Source organism: Elaeis guineensis, chromosome 6, assembly GCF_000442705.2.
Source record: "Elaeis guineensis isolate ETL-2024a chromosome 6, EG11, whole genome shotgun sequence".
NCBI classification, from domain to species: domain Eukaryota; kingdom Viridiplantae; phylum Streptophyta; class Magnoliopsida; order Arecales; family Arecaceae; genus Elaeis; species Elaeis guineensis.
The window spans coordinates 13,207,671-13,226,776 of record NC_025998.2 but is presented as its reverse complement, the minus strand read 5'-3'; the positions used below and the strand labels follow the sequence as shown (position 1 = coordinate 13,226,776).

The 19,106-nt window shown below is 38.9% G+C and overlaps 2 protein-coding genes across 3 annotated transcripts; both read right to left on the bottom strand.

Moving 5' to 3' along the window:
* Positions 1-2,875: 2,875 nt before the first annotated feature.
* LOC105047221 (probable WRKY transcription factor 31) lies at positions 2,876-5,449 on the bottom strand. The gene is given in 7 exon segments (XM_010926038.4): positions 2,876-3,662; positions 3,665-3,737; positions 3,836-3,949; positions 4,048-4,467; positions 4,556-4,717; positions 4,879-4,974; positions 5,086-5,449. Coding segments are annotated over 7 exon segments (1,725 nt in total). The 5' UTR covers positions 5,392-5,449; the 3' UTR covers positions 2,876-3,108.
* Positions 5,450-9,994: 4,545 nt separating this feature from the next.
* On the bottom strand, positions 9,995-18,948 carry LOC105047184 (aspartic proteinase oryzasin-1). Of its 2 annotated transcripts, none has more exons than XM_010925997.3 (14): positions 18,816-18,948; positions 18,084-18,452; positions 17,907-17,967; positions 16,658-16,752; positions 16,460-16,572; positions 14,489-14,657; positions 14,313-14,352; positions 14,138-14,202; positions 12,661-12,774; positions 12,482-12,546; positions 12,212-12,368; positions 12,010-12,129; positions 10,432-10,520; positions 9,995-10,355 (listed from the first exon to the last, which is right to left on the bottom strand). In XM_010925997.3, the coding sequence occupies exons 2-14, from the start codon at positions 18,444-18,446 to the stop codon at positions 10,271-10,273; spliced, it is 1,536 nt and encodes a 511-aa protein (XP_010924299.3). In that variant the 5' UTR covers positions 18,447-18,452; positions 18,816-18,948; the 3' UTR covers positions 9,995-10,270. The 2 variants fall into 2 exon arrangements, with proteins under 2 accessions (XP_010924299.3, XP_019706859.2); XM_019851300.2 differs by having other exon boundaries at positions 18,712-18,822.
* Between the last annotated feature and the right edge of the window lie 158 nt (positions 18,949-19,106).

The window sequence follows — 19,106 nt, the reverse complement described above, 5'->3', positions numbered from 1 at the left end:
AATAATTTTTAAAAATATATAAGTTAAATATGATATAAAAAAATTAGTATTGATAATTATTTTTTTATTTTAACACTACTCCCTAATCACATGTATATGTACTACTCTTTAATTGTAGTATAAATATAAAATAAATCATGGATCATCTAATTTTTCTAAATATTCATGAGAAAAATTATATATATATATATATATATATATATATAATTTGCTGATGTTTTTAATCATTTCAAGTACTAAAATCTTTGAAATATCCAAAAGAATAAAATGAGCTATCTCTTTTTATTGTCTATCAAAAGGAAAAATATATATGATTCATTTTTTTCTTTTAATGAAAAGAATTGATCATTGTTGAGAAACAAAAGAACTAATCATTGAATTTTCACAACTAGCTTGAAGTACTCCTCGCAAAAATAATTACCTTCAAATAACTTCATTTAGTGAAATATTTATATTTTTAAGTATAATTAAAACTTTCTTTTTGGTAGACATTAACCTATGTTTTTAAGAACCCATTCAAAAGATTCAATGGCTTGAAGCTCCACCCAACCAGGTGTTAAAAGAATTTATTGGTGCAAGGGAAGTGTTCCTTTAGTTAAGAACATCTAGATCCAGAATGCTTTTTCTTTACAAAATCACCTTTTATAGAAATTCAGTATCCTTTTCCTTTTATTTTCTTTTCTTTTATTTTCTTTTTCTTTTTTTTTTTTGAAGTGGGTGATCCATAAGCCTCCTGATCAACCTTGCATGACTTTTCTCTCCCATCACTTCCTTGCATCCACACTTCAGTCATTATCTCATTTATCCTGAATGATTTATACCTACATCTATATAAACCTAACTAATTTTGAAATAATAGAAAACTACTACTGTTTAATTATTTTCAATAAGAGAATTTGCAAGAAAAATTATAATTTGTTCAGAAGAAACATGTTTATGGAGTTAAGAAAATCAATTCCAGCTTTTACTCCACAATGTTAGATATCTAGATGGGGAATGGAGACCGACATATTTTTTAAAATGTAACAAGCTAGCTAATACTGATCCTCAACCCGACTTATGTATGCTTTAAATTATAAAATGAATACCAACTGTTAAATAGCACTATGTGATAAAAGATTCTTGGCTATTGACAAATATATTTTCAGAATTGTTGGAGAATACCGACCGATCCCGCTCACGCCGACTTATAATCGGATATACCCGATCGACCGACCGACCGATCGCCGGACGTCATTACCGACGTATTAACGGCTTTCTGTCGACTGAGGATATGTCGGTCGGACAGACCTTCTTCTCTCTCCCGATCGACTGTACCAGGGAGTCCGATGGCCGACTCTCGCAATATGCCCGACTGACCGTCGGAGGGGCCCGAATCTCCACCCGACGACACACAGCTGATCACCGACCTAAGGTCGGTTGACTCCTCCGATCGCCGTACAGCTGTCAGAGACTGTCAGCCCTGACAGCAGCATGCGGCACTGCCGCCTAAGGGCATTATCCCACCTAGGGCATTGTCAACCCTAGTGATTTGACGGCCCCACGGCGATGTGACACTTTCACGGCGACTCTGACAGTCTACAGTGAGCTGACAATTCCTCAATTATCTGCGTCATTAATGACGGCGCCATATTATGCTCCACTATATATATCGGGGAAGGCTACAGTGCTGGAGGCCCTTGAGGAAAAAAACAACAGGCTCGCCCCCTCATCCTCTCGTTGAGTTCTTTACTTTCTTCTCACTGTTGCCTAGTCTCCTCTCTGACTTGACTGTCGGAGGGTCCCCGTCGGAGCCGCCTCCGATCAGTGCGGACTTTCTTTTACAGGCGCTCGTTTCCGGCGACAAGGCGATGAGGGGATTGGCCGCAACAAGAATCAAACTACATACAAATAATAAATAGTGAATCTTAACTTTTAATTTTATGAGAATAGATTAGATATTTTTAAGAATACACATTTAGAAGTTATTGGATGATGATCTAAATATGAGACGGACAAAATATATTAATTTGTTAAACTCCTAAAATATATTTTTTGAATATTTAGACCATATTTGTTTAGCCTATAACCTTTCTCGTACCTAGTTTAGGATAATGCCAAATAAAAAAATCCAATCTTTTCTTACAAATTAATAATTAAGTAAATTTTTATGCCAAACATGCTGTTGAATATATATATTGGCAAATATATGTTTCACATGACACGAATTTCTAATTGCCAGCAGTCACAAATTTAACAAATTAGCAAATAGAAGTTTGAAACTTGGAACTTTTGATTGTTAGCACTAACAATGGGAACGCTAGCTGACAAAGTGCCCGTCCTGGAACCACTGGCCGTGGCATGCATGGGTCAGAGAGAATTTCCGTGTCAATCCCTAGTGCTCCCTCGCACGGGCCCCCGTATTGCATGCACCAGGTGCAATTGGACCGTGCAAATCCCACGGTACAATCTGAGCTACCTTTTTCTCATGCGATGCCCTCAACTACTAACGGTGCTATTGATGCCTCTATAGAGTCTTTACAGCCAGCAGGTGCTATCGTACAAACATCCCATGGTCCCTTTACAAATCACGCATCTTCAATTTCTGAGAAAGATAAGGGTTGGTGCATGGACCTCCAAGAGATGGACAGGGCATCGTCTCTTCATTCTTTGAAAGTCTTTCAAGAGGACATTCTTTCTTCAGAAATTATATGGTGCTTCGCATGCTTCATTGCCTGAGGAACCTAAACACGCCACCATACCCCTGGTTCACTTGCACCTGGTGCATGCAATAATTTCTCCTCGCGTGGTTCGCGTACTGGGACGATTCCATCGGAAAAGTAATTCTACCATAAAATAAATAAATAAAAAGAATGCAATTTTGTCGTTGTCCAAAAAAAAAGCAGCCTATAATCTTATTTTCTTTTTTTCCACATCATAAAAGAACGATGAGAAAATACTAAAAAAAAATATGGCCAGCATCCAGGACAGCAAATTAAACCAAGAAAAACTGCATGTATACATATAATTTCATTTTTCACTTTCTACATGGAACAAAAAAAAGAAAAAAAATCATGAAAAAGAAGAAACTCCATGAAGAAAAGAAAAGGATATGTAATGTTGCACTAGTTAATTTCCTATCCCGTTTTCACTCCCCTTGTTATTATTGCTGTTGCCTGTTTGGGCAGCCCCGCTACCGCCGCGACCACCGCCGATGATGGAGGTGATGGCAGCTGCAACCACCGCGGTGAAGTTTGGGTCTGCCGCCATGGCTGCCGTGGCAGCGCTCACCGTGTCAGCCAGAGATGACGGCCGCACGGAATCTACCTTTGGCTGTGAAACTCGCGGCCTATCCATCTGAAACCCTGAGAATTTTGATTGGTTGAAGAGCGTCTGCCCAAATTCCAGTGGCAAAGAAGTCGTTGGTGTCGAGCCAAGACCAGGGGCAGCAGCACCGTTTGGAAATGGAACCTGGAACTGGGTTGATGGCCTTCGGAACGCAACACTGGAAACGTGTGTGAGGTCTAATGTCACGGTGGGGAACGGAGCTGATGCTGATATGGCGGCCATGCTGGACGAGCTTGCAAGGAAATTAGAGTTCATTAGCCCATCGGTGCTCGACATGGATCCACATAAGAGCGTGTTTGCCGCCGCTGAAGTGGTCGATGCCATCTCCTTGGCCGCGGGGGGAGTGGGTGGTTGTGATTCCCTTCATAGGTTGTTATCAAGACCGATCGATCCTCCGCACACCTTTGGACCTATCAAGGTGGCAACAAACATAGCTTAAATCTAATTAGTCTTGGTGCATTTAATTATAAGATTTAATGGAATTGGAGTAAATGCCAAGTTTAGTTACTTGTTTGCGGACCGGGCAGCCGGCAGCCATGGTGCACCGGTAGTAAGCCCGGGGACAAGGATTTCCCTTCGCCATCTTCTGCCCATACTTCCTCCATTGGCATCCATCTGTGATCTAAATTAAAAGAACACAAACTGTGATCAAATTAGTCTAAACTAACTACAAACTATTTGTTCACAAGTATATTACTGAGTTGTTTGTATAGTTTTTACCATGGGTGCTTCGGACCGTGCTCGGACTGACACACGAGCCTTCCTCATGGTGGCTTCCTGGGCTTCTTGGTCGGAAGTCTTTGAAGGGGATAATTTTGCTGCTTTGTTTGGGATCCAACTTTGAGACGCTTTACCAGGACTTTCCTCTCTAAACGTAGCCCTAACATCCCTGCCATCCGATCTCTCGCGATCGATTGGGACTGCTTCTTTGCTGTTATAATTCTCCTTTAGGCTGTAATCCATTGACAGCACTTCCGCATTGTTAGGCGGGGATATGGACCGATCCTGGCTTCCACCTTCCGTTGTAGGGTGGGAGCCCTCACCAGCCAACGAAGCCAGCCCAAGATCCAGAAACTGTCTTGGCGCAGTAGGATCTTCATGTTTGCTTCGTTTATCGCCCGTTTTCTCATGATCAATGACCTAATGAAAGATCTGCTAATTTACTTCTTGTTCTCCAAATTTTATTTTTATTGAGGTAATATGAGTGTATTATCTTATAAAGGCCTACCTCGTGCCCTTGTAGGCTTCCATTTCTTTGGTTCCTCTCCTGCATCAGTGCGATGAAATGCATGTGAAGGGAGTTGAAGTTGTTGGTCGCATGGCTTAACATGCTCTTTAGCCTCTGGTTCTCTTGATTTATGCGCCCAAGCTCGGCTTGCACTGCTGCCAACTTTTTTTTTTTTTCCAAAAAGGAAAAAAAACATTATTCTTCTAAAAAAAATACATGAATTAAACCAAGCAGTCGTTCTTAAAACTTTTTAAAAAAAAACCTTTGAAAAATAACAGTTATTCATATTAAAAAATAAAAGACGTATAGAGAGAGATCCTAACATCACTCTTGCTCTCTTTATCCTCGTTGACTGACAACCCGTCGTCCATCGTTGATTGATCGGTTCCAGTGTTGGTTGTAAGAAGGTGCAAACCCATCTATGATATGAGAAAAGAAAGAGTTCATGGAACACATGGAAAAAAAAAAAAATACAGTATCAATTAAATGGGAAAAAAATCAAAAAAATCGGCAATGATTTACTAACGTACGTTAATGGTGAGATCCTCTTTCTTGATACTAATGTCAGGCGCGTTGGAATCCGAGTCCGGTCGCGCCCGTTCTCTCCTGATCTCATCCGAGAAGAAATCCACCTCACCCACCACCCTCCGCTTCTCCTCACCGTCGGCCGGCTCATCGTGGCAGCGGAGACTCGTCGGAAAGTGATGCTCGGACTCCACTGATCCACTTTTCCGCTTCAAACCTCCACCGAGGAACGAGTCCATCACACCACCAGTCTTGAACCCAGCCGAGTCACTAGAAATCCCCAAGCTCAACCCCCCACCACCCGTTCCCATTCTTTCTATGTAGAGGAACAACGGAGAAGAAAGAGAAGACTAGAAGAGATGGAATGGAGGTGAGGAGACTGAAGTCTTTCACCGGTGCAATGACGATCTCTATAAAAAGAGATGGAAGGGAGCCAAGGTGGAAGATTTCGGACCTTGTTGCAGTGACGCCAGACGGTGCGTCAGGGACACGTGGCAGGATCCGGGAGGGGTAGGACACACGGCGGAAGGATGACAACTTGGATACGGGCGGTGACCGGTGAGTGCACTGGGGTCCGGTCGGGCCGGCGTGTCCCACGAGGAAGAACCCGTCAGGGGGTTTGACTGGTCCCCTCGGGGATCGGAACCCAGAGCGGAGGTGACTGGATCGCGTCGCGCTGGCTTCTACTCTTACTGCTTTGACTGTTGGCCTGTGGCGGGACCTCCGTTAACGGCTCCCCATCGGACGGGCTTGCGGGATTCGGAGCGCGAGGCGCGGTGGTTAGTTGGGTTTCAGAGAGCGCCACGTGTGCCTGTATTTTCGTGATCATTTCTTGGACCCTTTCCGGTGTGGTCCACTGGGTGACGAGAAAGGTGGGGGAGAAACGAATCGGGCAGCCGGAATTAGCCGGAATAATGCCGGCTGCCCGTTCATACTCTGGTCTAAATGGGCCTTTCGGACGTCAACGATAGCCATTGAATTTGTAGATCCTGGAATCTGCTGGATTTGTAGCTGCGGTGGATTTGATGAAAGTTTCAGTGTTTCCATTTAAATAAATAAATAAATAAAGGTTTTAGAGTTGGGTAGGTCTTGCAGTCTTGACTATTAGACCAGAGATTAATAGTCAAAATAATGCAACTTAAAAATATTCAGTAATAAGACTGATGAAATTGGACAAATCATGTTATGTAACCATAAATATTAGGCCTTATACCAATTATACAGAGATATATCATATTATGTGTGACAGTCAATTAATGAGCTAATTTGGCTAATGCATTCTTAAATATTGTAGAGCCTCTTGTTGCAACCAAGGGAATCAGTTAAACATCCCAGTTAATGCTTTCATGTTCGCTTGCAACTGGTTCTTATTAAAATGCCCTAAACTGCAATGTCTCCAACAGCTGGTCAAACACCCTGACGTATGGTTGAAACACGCACATTGTATCTAACAATAGTTTTTGCACGTTCAACGCACATTTGTAGCATGACATTGGATTATATATTTCCATGCAAAAGGATTTGAAAGGCACTGCATGAATAAAAGAAGGATAGTGGCACATAACTTGCAAGAAGGATGAAAGGAAGTTTTTATTTTCAATAGCCATTAGATGAGAAGCAATGGCCAAGTAAGCTGAAGAGGAAGAAAAGGACCAGGAAGAGTCGCGTTTGAGGCTGAAGACTAGCCTGGCATCACACTGAACTGGCCTGGGCCCCATAATGGAGTCAATACACAAGCATGGGAAACTATTTCAAGAGTTCCCATTATATCGTAGAATAGTTGAGTTGAAAGTGCGAGCTTACCGGACTGATAAAGTCTCTAATAATGGTTGTGCCAAGAACTTGGGTTCAAATTCTGTTCTCACTGGAACAAAAAGTTAGCAATATCCGGTAACAAGCAAACTCTCAATGTATCACCTATTGCTTACATCTCTCTTCGAGCACAAGTGAGGGGAAATCGAAGAATTTTAAAAAATATAACAACTGAGGACGTTGGAATCAACAGGACAAGAAATAAATTACCTGATTCACCATCCTAAATTATATCACTAGCTCAAAAACTTCTTGAAAGTCCTCGACGAGCCAGAGCTCATTCTTGATGCATGCTACATGTTGCAATGTTATCAAGAATTAGTGCTATTAGGGCAAGTGAAAGATTCTGCTGTACAGCATTCTTTCTTGAGCAACACCTTCGCAATTCTTGATTCTATCAGAATTTTTCATTTTCTCTGGTGCTCCGTTTTAATTGTCCATGAATTATTGTACCCTGCAATAAATAGGAATGGGACCAGTGAGGCATTTGGTCAACCTATATTGTGACCAGTGACACCCAATTTAAGACCAATCAATTGGCTTGGAGTAGGATTCGATCTGTGATACGTACGACCGAGATTTTCAATCTCATAGGATAATATCCCAATTTTTTTTATGAAACAGATGTTTGTCCCATCCCATCTCAACGATAGTCTGCATTGAGAGTTTCATAGATATCATCCATTCTCTTTCTTTCTGTTTTTCTTAATTTCTTATTCTTTCTGTTCTTTTTTTTTTTCTTTCTTTCTTTTTCCTTTTCTTCCTTTTTTTTTTTTTTTCCTTCCTCTTATTCTTATCTTCTTTTTTTTCTTTCTTTCTTTTCTTTTCTTATCCCTTCTTTTGCTTCTTTCTTTCTTTCTTTCTTTCTTCTTCTTTTTCTTTTCTTGCTTTTTTATTCCTCAATTTCATTCTTTTTTTCTTCCCCTTTTCTTTTTTTTCTCTCACATAGATAGGTTTCAAAGTTTAGACCTATCTTAATATCATTTTCTCATTGAAATAGGATACCATCAGGACTTAAAACCTGTCTAGCCTGAAGATTCAAAATTTGAGTGCCCTACCTAACTAGAAAAGTCTTGGTATCCAAGGGAGCTGTGCATGTCATCTTGCCGTTCAAAGGCAAGAGGCCAATGGAAGAGCAGCTTCTACAACTTGAAGTAGACAGTATTACTTTTGGATGTAAGCATAAATGCATCTTTCACGTAACATTAAAATTTGCTGCTCAAAATCTAGTCGGGAAAAAATACTTTTCAAATTTGTGCTCAAGTATATCCTACCTGCGCATGAATGGTATCAGCTAACCCAAACATCATTATTCAGTGGGGTCTCAGAAACATAGCTTCTTTTTATTTAATTTGAACAAACAACAACCTTCACCACCTATATATAATTCCAGCACTATGTGGTGATAATTTAAGTGTTATGAGAGCTTGCTTTTCCCTAGAGAACTATGAAGCTGAATTATTGATGATATAGCGGGGAGAAGGCGGTTTTGACGTTTGACATGATTCTTTAGGAGTTTGAGAGTGGATCATAATTAGGATTTAGGAACCACAATTTCCGCACAAGTTATCCAATCGTCTGTATTTTGGCTTTTTGGCTGCGGTATACTAAATGGCACATTTAGGCACCTTATATTAGCCTTTGTTCTCAATCAAAAAAGGAAAAAAAATGCATAGTTACAAAAAAAAAAAAAAGGAAAAAATGCATGTTGACTTCACAGTTCCTTATTTTTTCCTGTGGTAGACTTCAGAATTCATTCTAGCAGAACGAAATATATTTCGTTGAACCGATAAAAATGTGAACTATCTTGAAGTCTCATGCATGATTTTAGACTCCAATTCCTGAAAGGTAAGAATCTCTCCAATGCGAGGAATTAATCATCTAAACTGACAAGTTGCATCCTGTTTTCCCTTTTATAAAATAAAACCATGATGATTGCCAGAGAAAGCAGCGAAAAAATAAAATAAAAGTTCCCACATTAGTTAGAATTTATGCTTTTTTCTTTTTTTTGTTTGTGAGTGAGAATTTAAGCAAAACTCATACACATTTTTCAATTTTAGTTTCTATAGTAATTCAGATACTAGAGTAGTGGAGGCAATCTTACCATGTCAGGATGATCATACCCTCCCCACATTAAATAAATAAATGCAGGATCTGTAAAATTTTCAGATGGAAGCAAATCAAGCACACACTTGCATATAGAAATATAACATTCCTAGTCGTAACTCCATGTTGAAATGTAAGCATCTAGAATGCAATAACCAAACAAACGCTGAGTCTACGTAGCAATGCCTAAGAAATTTCATATACAATGGGACTTGTATTGAGAAACATGTGACTTTCGCCCGTGAATACCATCGGCGGACCGGTCAATGAGTACAGATCTATCCGAGTGGAATTTTCATTTCCCTCCCTATATGAACTTCAAAGAATCCATACCTCTCCATTCACCCAATTGTGCTAAATAACCAAGGTAATGAATGTCCTCCTTTTTGCCATTGAAAATCTATTGCACCACATCTGTACTACCAGAAATTGCTTAAAAAAAAAAAAATCCGGTCCACCCAAGGACCAGGACTTGAATTTTGCTTTCGATCTTAAATTAGCAAGAATGGTCAAGAAATTTCTTCCCAGCATGGCACGCAGTCCGTTGCCCTTGATTCCATTCTATCAGAAGTTCGCACCATTGGTGATGTGAATTGGATTCCCTAATCTGTCAAAGGTTTGGTGATGTGAATTGGATTCCGTAATCTGTCAAAGGTTTTAGGTGGAAGCAAATCTGCAAGGCAACGGAGTTCATTTAAAAAGAGACATCGGTCGCCCACGCCAATCAATTCCAAAACGCTCTCTCTACGTTTCTAACCGCAAGTCAACCCATGAGAACCTATAAACGTCAAGAGGTACCACTCTTCCAAACACGCATGCTTGCACGCAAAAGAAAAGATAACATCACCGAATCTTTGGTATCTCTAAGAAATATGATAGATCAGCAGTGAAATTCTTGCTGGAATCAATCTACGAAATGAAATTTGGAGCCTCCAGCAGAATAACCAGAACATCGGCGGAAGTCGAGAACCTGAAGAACTCTGCGTACAGCGGAAGAAAACGCAAGCATAGGCCACACCTTTTTACTGTCGAAGTAACACTTCTCCACGTTCCCACCAACGTGCAGTTTAAGATACAAATCGAACTATCATATAACGGGCAGAACAACATACATAGACATAGACACAGGAAAAACCATTACATAATTGTCTTACACCTAAGAAGTATCTTAATCCAGCTTATTATGTACAAACACAAACAAAGTCTGCCTTCTTATATGAAATGTAAAAACCCAAAGTTTTGAAATGCCAACAGTGTATAGGCATTTGTTTCTTACGCTGCATCTGCAAATCCAACTCTCAGGTTCCCGTAGTCAAACACAGTATGATAGACTCCCATAAAAACATCTCCCAGAATCCTGTAGCAGTTCCATCAATCAAACAGACTTTCTGAGAAAACACAAGGAGACGGGACAAATGGCAAGGTCTACGTACCACAGAGGACCCCGAGGAGGAGGTACATCCAAGGCTGTGAATCCACTAATGCACTGTGCTGCAACACCCTCACCAACCTTCAGAATGTACTGTACAGCCAATAACCAGGTCAAAAGTATGGCACGTAGAAACAGTACAGAGCATCATGAAGTTTCAAAGAAGCACCGTCGGAAAAAAAAGAACAAGGACAACTGAATCTCATTAAACAAAACATTTTCTATTATCTCAACAGAGCAACCACTCTTTAACGCATGGAGGTACCATCTGTGTACCTGAATCACTTGTCGGACCTTGGCATTCATGTGGATTGGGGTAAGAGATCACAGCATTATCTATTAAGTATTAGAAATTTCATAGCCACTACAGTCCTTCAACAGTCTACCCTCAGATATACGTAGCTACCCTCATTTTTTTTATTTATATTTTCTTGAGAGAGGGAGGGAGGGAGAAATCTACGCTTCAAGGTTGTCGAGACTTGGAAAGAGTTGAGACGTGATTGTAGGAATCAAATTGTTAGACGAGCTGAAGGTCAGAAGCATGACTGGATTAACATAATGAGAAAAAAATAACTAGCAACACTTGGAACAGAAAAAATAGAACTGGTAGAGGAGAAGGATGTTGAAGAACCAACTGAAATGAAATGTCCCTTATGCAAATAACATTTGATATACAGGACTTAAGGGGCTCAGAAGTCAAGAATTGGAAATCAAGCATACAAGTGCAACTTGTGCTGTGGCAGAGGATGCATCCTAAGTACGACTTAGCGCTAATCAGCTCTGATAACTGATGCTAAGGGCAGTTACACACACACACACACACACATATATATATACAGGCACGCACGCACACTCATGCATCTGATTCTTTAGAAAAAGAGGGGGCAATTGCACCATATCAAGAACCACTAAGTTCTCAAGCAATAAATCTTAAAGAGATTCAGGAAATGGCATGTGTAGCAAATAATAGAAAATATATATGCTAATGAAAATATATGCTCCAAGAGGAGGTGGCGACCTGACACTACTTACGTCAGTCTAACAACATTGTGGATGCCCAGAGGATCCATAACTTAAATCAATGTGAAGAGCATTCATCATTGAGGTTGATCTTCTTAAGTGACTAGAGTGGAGTTGGACAGGATTGAGGTTCTTAAAAAAAATGTATACATACAAGAACAGATATTGATTTCTATCTTATATATTTATTTCTAAAACATTGAAACTTCTTTCTAATAAGTCTCATGACATGATCTAGATTATGCTCAACCTGTTTGCCGGAATTGAGAACATGAAACTAGTTGTTTTCCCCTCTCACGTAATCCATCCCTTCACACCCAAGAAGACCCATCTTTCTTTCCTTTTCATGTTTTCAAATTTTTTTTTTTAAGGTAATTTTGCTTTACAGTTATGGATAATGCAAGACATTTGCATGCAGAACAGGACTGAATAGACAATCGGAAAAATTTAGTCAAACACAATATAGCTAACAGACCACAAGCGAACTGCATGCACAACATGCATTTGTTTAATAAACAAACATTAGGTGTTTACTAGATAATCATGAAAAAATCCACCATACCTGCTCTGGTGTAAGCTCAAATGATTTACCACCAATAGTGAAAGAAATAGAAGGCATAGAAGCAAGACTAGCACAGTCCACAGATGATTCTCCCATGGGACTAGGCAGTCGCTCACATAGCTGCAAAGCAACCCAAGACATGACTATCATAGGATACACAAATGTGCTCTTAAATAAGACCATTAGTTAAAAATAGCTTCACCTCATTGATATAATTCAATATGCGTTCCTGTGTCTCATTCTGTCTCAGCTGATTCTGCATCCACACAACTGCCATCTCACAAGCAGTACACATAGCATCACTCTGAAAACCGGCTGATAGATCCCCATTGTCATGCACAACATTCTCAATACCAATGCTGCACAAAGAGATAAATGGCAAAACGCCAATGTTTTTTGAGAAAAAACAGTAAACAATATATTACTGAACTCGGCATATACACAACAAATGGGACAAAGTTTGCCATCTAACCTAACTCCGTGGGTTCCATCGAAGGCACATAGGCCAATACGAGAGCAAATTTTTGCTGGTTGTGTCTGCAAGACATATCAGAATCAACAAATATTGTTCCATGTGCATAATAATCAGCAATGATGTCAGACAATTGAAAAATCACCCTAGGGTACTTCGCAAAAAACTGTGGTACAAACCTCTGACAACAGCATATCCAGAATCTCTTGCCCATATTGAGCGACTACAGCTTTGCACTCTTGACTAACAACACCAGCAGCTCCAATCTTATGATTAATTTCTGCAATAATGGTCTGTACAGAAGATGCCAGTGATGTTAGTGCTCACTCCATATCCAACAATCATTCAAGAAAAAGGTTTTGTTAAAAAAATGGTATTTTCAGAACAAACAAAGAGCAAATTCGACAAAGGAATTAACTGGGTGACTTGTTTTGTGGGAAAAAATAATGCCTGCTTGACAATTCAAGAGGTGCCAAAGACTATCATTCCTCTCGTAGCAATGCAACCTTCCTAGCATTCGGAAAAAATAAAAGGCAAAATTCAAAATATTGCTAAACATCAGAGTCGTCTTCTTGCTACAAAATGATTATATGACTATTCTTCTACTAACTAACGTCACATGGTGCCAAGTGTCTCAAAGTGTTGGACATACCAACCTCCAAGAGTACCAAACAAGGGAATAAAAAACTAATGTTGCTTTTTTTTTTTTTTTCTGTGTCTAGTGAACCAGAATGTAATTACAGAATCCTTGACAATTTACTCTACGATGACTAGAATCTTAATTTTATGCGACAGGTATAAGTTATTTATTATAACATTATATATTATTTCTTATGTAATTAGGCCTCTGTTTTTTTGGTGGCAACTATATTGCAAAATACATTAGATAGAATCAGCCGACTTTGAACGCTGAACAAAACCAAAAATAAAACCAGGAATATCAACTACTTTGTCCTTGAGTAGCTCATATGACGAAAGAAGATATTGCCATACCATGCTTGAATTCTCTAACCTTAATAAGAGATTGCCTGCCATGACCTCATATTCAATCATGAAGGAACTTCAAATTTTTTGGAGAAAGAAATTCCTCGATAACAACCATCCGCATAAAGAAAAAATGAATAGAGAGGACCATCCATATTATCCCCCAGTCAAGAGTGCCTGTGTTATTTGAAAAGGGAAAAAAATCTTAAATAGCATTAATTTCCAGCTTAATAGGGCTTGGAATCTTTATCTTGGCAGGATTCCAGTGATCTGCAAGTGTATTGAAATTCCCAACAAAGTGGGGTGCAGAACAAATTGAAAAGTCAGATTAGCTAACTTCATGAACCTAGAAATACAAGATTCTTCAAGAAGTTTGGAAACAGTATATGAAACCACTTAATTATTATATTTACATTGAATGCAGTACAGATGAGCCAAAATATGTATCACTGGAAAAATGACAAAAATTCATTTCAGAGTGCACCAATATTAAAGGAGATAAATTATAAAAATGTATAAGATAAAACAAAACTTTAATTTCTCTTTAAATGGCCATCACATGAAAATAAGACATATAGATGCTTGTATGAAGATGCGGAAACAACATAATTTCTCTTAAAAAAATAAATTACAGGCTTGAAGAGGTCATAGAAGCTATATATCAATACATACTGTTGGACCAGCAATCAAAGAAGTTCCAGAATCAGCAATTGCTGCACAACCTCCAGAACAGAATCCTGATAAGCACATATATCATGCAGAGTTAGGGACAATAATCACCATACCAAACAGGAATATCAAATTAAAGAACAGAACAATAGTATGACATAGAACACATATGCATTACCAGTTGATTGGTTACCAATAAGGACATCTCCCATGTTAAACTGCAACAAATAATTTTAGGACAGCATATTAAATTAATCAGTATAAGTGGTAAAGGATGATGTGTTGTGCACAAGAATAATAGAAGTATCTTGGTATCCATTCAAATAAAAGAAGCAAATGGAATATGAGAACCACCTGCCAGTAACCTTTCTGAGTCACAGGGACATATGTGTGTTTACCCGTAAAATGATTTGGGTCAACTCCACCAAATACAATCTCACCTCCCTCCCCTTCATCTGCATGTCGGTTAAACCAGAAAGAGAAAACTGGGTCCTTGATGAGACCTTGCTTAACCATATTGTACCTTTACATATATGCAGTTGCAGTAAGAAATTTGCACACCAACAGCATAAAGTACAAAATTAACTGTCAAACACTTGATGATGATCCAAGTAGTCACCCTCCAAAAAACTCCCACCTTCACATCCATGGAAAATTAAATGTATGCATGATAGAACAAGAGTCTTTAACTGTTCCATAGATAGAGTACATGACAGAGCCAGCATGAAAGCACTTGAAATTAGCCCATCTTTGTTCATATTGTCACAACTAAACATTTCCGAGCATCAAAACTTTAAAAATTCCAAGGACAAGTTAAAATTGTCCTGCCATTGTGGAGCAACACTAACTCTAACAGGCCTCCTTCCTCACTAATCTAGGTCATTAGTAAATGCAACTCTTCCTTACGAAGATCACACACTCGACCAACAAACTTCTTTTAATATATTTTGCTGCTACACAGAACATGCTGATAAGTTGCACCAGGTGTTGATCCACAAAATTTTAACTGCAATCACAACTATTTATGTATGGCTTTACAACTCATTCTTGCAGACTGCCATGTGCTCTTATTGATGACTATATCCACAACAAAAACAAACCTTCTGGTATTCCCCATAAAGAAATGCCTCAAAATTAGGATAATTCAAATAAGATCTCAATTTACAGTTTGGCCATCATAATAATAGCTAAACAACTGTAAATAGTTTATTTGCAACTACTTAGGCATTTAATTCAATAAAGTCCTCCATTTTGAGTAATTATGATGATAAGTACTAATACATTGTGTATAGGTATAGTATATAATCTATTTTACTCAAAGTTTGGCAACAATACATCACAACTAACAGGTTTTTGATAGTGATGTTTAAAAGAAACCTTTGTGGTTTTCGAATATTTTGTTCTCTCACAAATTGGATTATCTCAAAAGAGTGGTTGATTTGGGGGTTGTCCCTGTTAAGAGGCAGTGGCACAGACTACTTTCCTCAAGATTGAAGGAGATTTTAATTGGAAAATCAGTTTCACTAGACATTGTAGCTGAATATAGGAGGAAGGGTAAAAGAAGTCAGTGAGATCGTAAGATAGTAGCATTTCCAATGATTTCAAAGTTTAAACTAACTTTCTAGTTATTTAATTCTATTAGATCTGATCAACAAAGTTGCCAATAAAGAAGTATTCTAGATGTTTTACGCCACTGAATATTAAAAACTATTAGTCAGTCATATAATTGTTCCTAATAAAATGGAAAAAATATCTCTCTATTAGCATCACTAAAATACCATTCTAGAGTATGCAAATTCACAATTAGCAGTCATGCACTTATTTTCAATAATGAAGCATCGCATAAAGCATCATATTTGACATAACATCAAGAGGGAAAAAGATAAATAATGCCTCATGACAGACACAGAAATTTCACAAGCACACATAACTAAGGTTTACTACCAAAAGGCTAAAAGAAATCATGCACTAACCCAAAGGTACATTATCACTTTTCCAGCATGTATCATCTTCTTTGATAGTTTTGCAAGAACAAAGACCTACTCCAGTCAAAAAATGATCATAACAAAAGTAACTAGGGAGAAAACCACCAACCTCATCTTCATTATATCAGCATCTTTTAGTAATGAGCTTAAGTATTAATAATAAAATCAAAGAAAAAGATTTTCATAAAGCAAATAAACAAAATATTGTCAAACAAAAAAATTTAATTGAGGAAAATAAAAATAGAAAAAATAAGGCCATTTATATGCATAAGTTATAGTTTGTTACACCATGACGAATATCAAAAGATGATGGTCAGCAAAGAGCCAAAGATTGGCATACCAGACAGGCTCTACATTCCCAACTGAGATTTCTTGAAACCCAAGTCCAAATATGCCATCAAATTTTGCAACTAAGAAAGTGATGCTCGGCTCCCTAGTGGCTTCAATAAAGACCTGAGGGAACCTTCAGTGTGAGTCCACACAGCCCAAGATGATATGTCCAGAATATAATGGTAGAAATTTCTATAAAATTACAAACCTGGTCTTCGACAACTAGGTCACCAACTGTGACATGGTCTTGGCTAAAGAAACCAGAAATTGATCCTGTTCCATAGTGAATATCTGCTGGCTTTCCTGTTCAAGAGAGAGGAACCACAAGTTACAAGTTTTCCTTTTGAAATAATCCCTGAGGCCATGTTTGATTGCAAGAAAAATTGCACAGAAACTTGTTTTCCTCGGGAAAACTAATTTTCCTCGGGAAAACTAATTTTCCATTTGTTTGTTTGAACTTTGAAGAGAACAAAACTTAATATCATATTTCTGGGAATCTTGTCCTTTTGATGGAAAAGTTTTAGTTTTCCTTCTTTGTCATCGATTCCCTTGCAACAAAAGCCTAAACAGATTTTAGAAAATCACAAGCATTTCTAACAAAAGACAGGTGATGAGTAGAAATATTAGGAGTCACTGTTTGTTCAGGCAGAAAGATGAAAGGAGTAGAAGAGAATCATTTGACCTATTCATGGGATGATGAACCTGAATGCATGATGTAGGAACTAATGATTTCATAATAGAAGACATCATCGAGATGGGCAGGAGAAAAAGTGTGGGGTGTGTTTGTGGGTAGATGCACCAAGGATAACAATTAGAATGAGAATTGACTAACTCATAAGCCATAGCATGACAGGAATGCCAAAAAATACTCAGAAGAAATGCACCAAATTTTTCCCCCTATTTCAACAAGAGACACAAGTTAACATTAAATGGTAATTGTTTTCACTTTTCAAGATGGACTCACACAACAAGCTTTTGACTTCACAGTCAGAAAGATACAAAGTATGGATGACCGATTGTCTGTCATGTGCAAGTTCAAGGTTAACTATCGGCTTACTAGGAGGCGTCCTCAAACCAGTTTCGACTCAATAGCTGAATTAGGAAATTATGCTAGTTTACGTAGCACCAACCTCCACACCAGACCCCTTAAGTGACTATAATGGAAGATATCTAGCATATTTCAGATATAGAGAAATTAAAGACATTTACGTGATTTGCACATACAGACTGCAAAAATATGTGATTTAACACCGTTATATCTTCATCGGTGAATCGCAATGTAACTTCTTTCGTTGCAATCATTTCATAGTCTCAAATTCTTCTAAATAACCAGGTAAAACAACCAAATTTCAACATTATCAGGTAACCGAGACAAGGAACAAGGAATAAAAAATAACAGCTCAATAAACAAAATATATATAATTTATATTACAAAACCTCTGAAAGTATATACAAACCATTCTTCTGATAGGTGCTTGACCGCGTTGACCTATATCTCGAATGGAAAAAGCAAGCAATCTGCAAGCCAACACAACAGCAATAAGCAAACCTCCGAATCCAATTACTAGCTATAAACAAACACCTGATTAAATGTTTGACTTTAAGCTTTTTTAACGAGGAATAAAATCACTCACCGAGAAATAGCACTTGGAAGATGGAACCCAAAGATTCGAACTTCCGGTATCAAAAATCACTGTGAACTTCTGCGGCGGCGTCCCGATTGCAATCTCCCCAAAGTACTGAGCGTTCATGTAGTTCTTGAGCGATATGATGTCGGTCTCGTCCCCGTTCTCTGGACCGCCTCGAAGGCCATACTTGCCGGCCATCAGGGGCTTCCCCTCCTCCACCAACCTTGCAGCCAGCCGGCTGTTCTGGTCCATCGGTTTCTTCTTCAGCCCGATTCTGATCAAGCCATCACCCTCCGCGAAAACCACCGTGGAAACCAAAATGATCGAAAACAAAGTAATGATCGCAAGAACTCCACTTCCACTTCCCATGTCGACCTACCGATCAAACAGAGAAGAATAAAACCAGTAAGTTATTCTCATGATCACCGATGGCGACGAAACCCTATGATTACTCTATCCAAGGCATGATCGGATAATAGATAGCGAAAAACAACGAGAAAACGAAATCGTTTTCCGAAAATTACACCGACGAAGTGGGTAAAGATTGAATAAAAAATAAGTACAAAAAAATCTACGAAAAACTCTAAATATAGCATCAAAAAAATCTTCAGAATCGAGCGAGATATTAGCTCACCGATGAGAGGAAACGAGACAGAGAGAGAGAGAGAGAGAGAGAGAGAGAGAGGAGAAAATTTTAAAAATAAAAAATCGCAGAACAGGGCAAGGAGCCGACCGAACCTTCTTCGCGACTCCACGAGTTCGCTTTTACGTCTCACCCTCCGGTCCCCCACTACATGTAACAGAGTCAGAGGAATGGAGACTCGGCGTGTACTTCATTTTCCACTGTCCGGTCTTTCGTGCGAGAAATATGGACCGTCGGATGAAGTGTCGTGCTCCGGCCTTCCTCGGCGTCACGATTCCCCAGGGGCCGTCACGAGGTTCATATTTTAGGGTGCGGAATTAAAGTTGACAGGTTTTGTTAAGGGGACCCGAAACCGGAAGATATCCACTGGGACCTAGTGGCTTTGG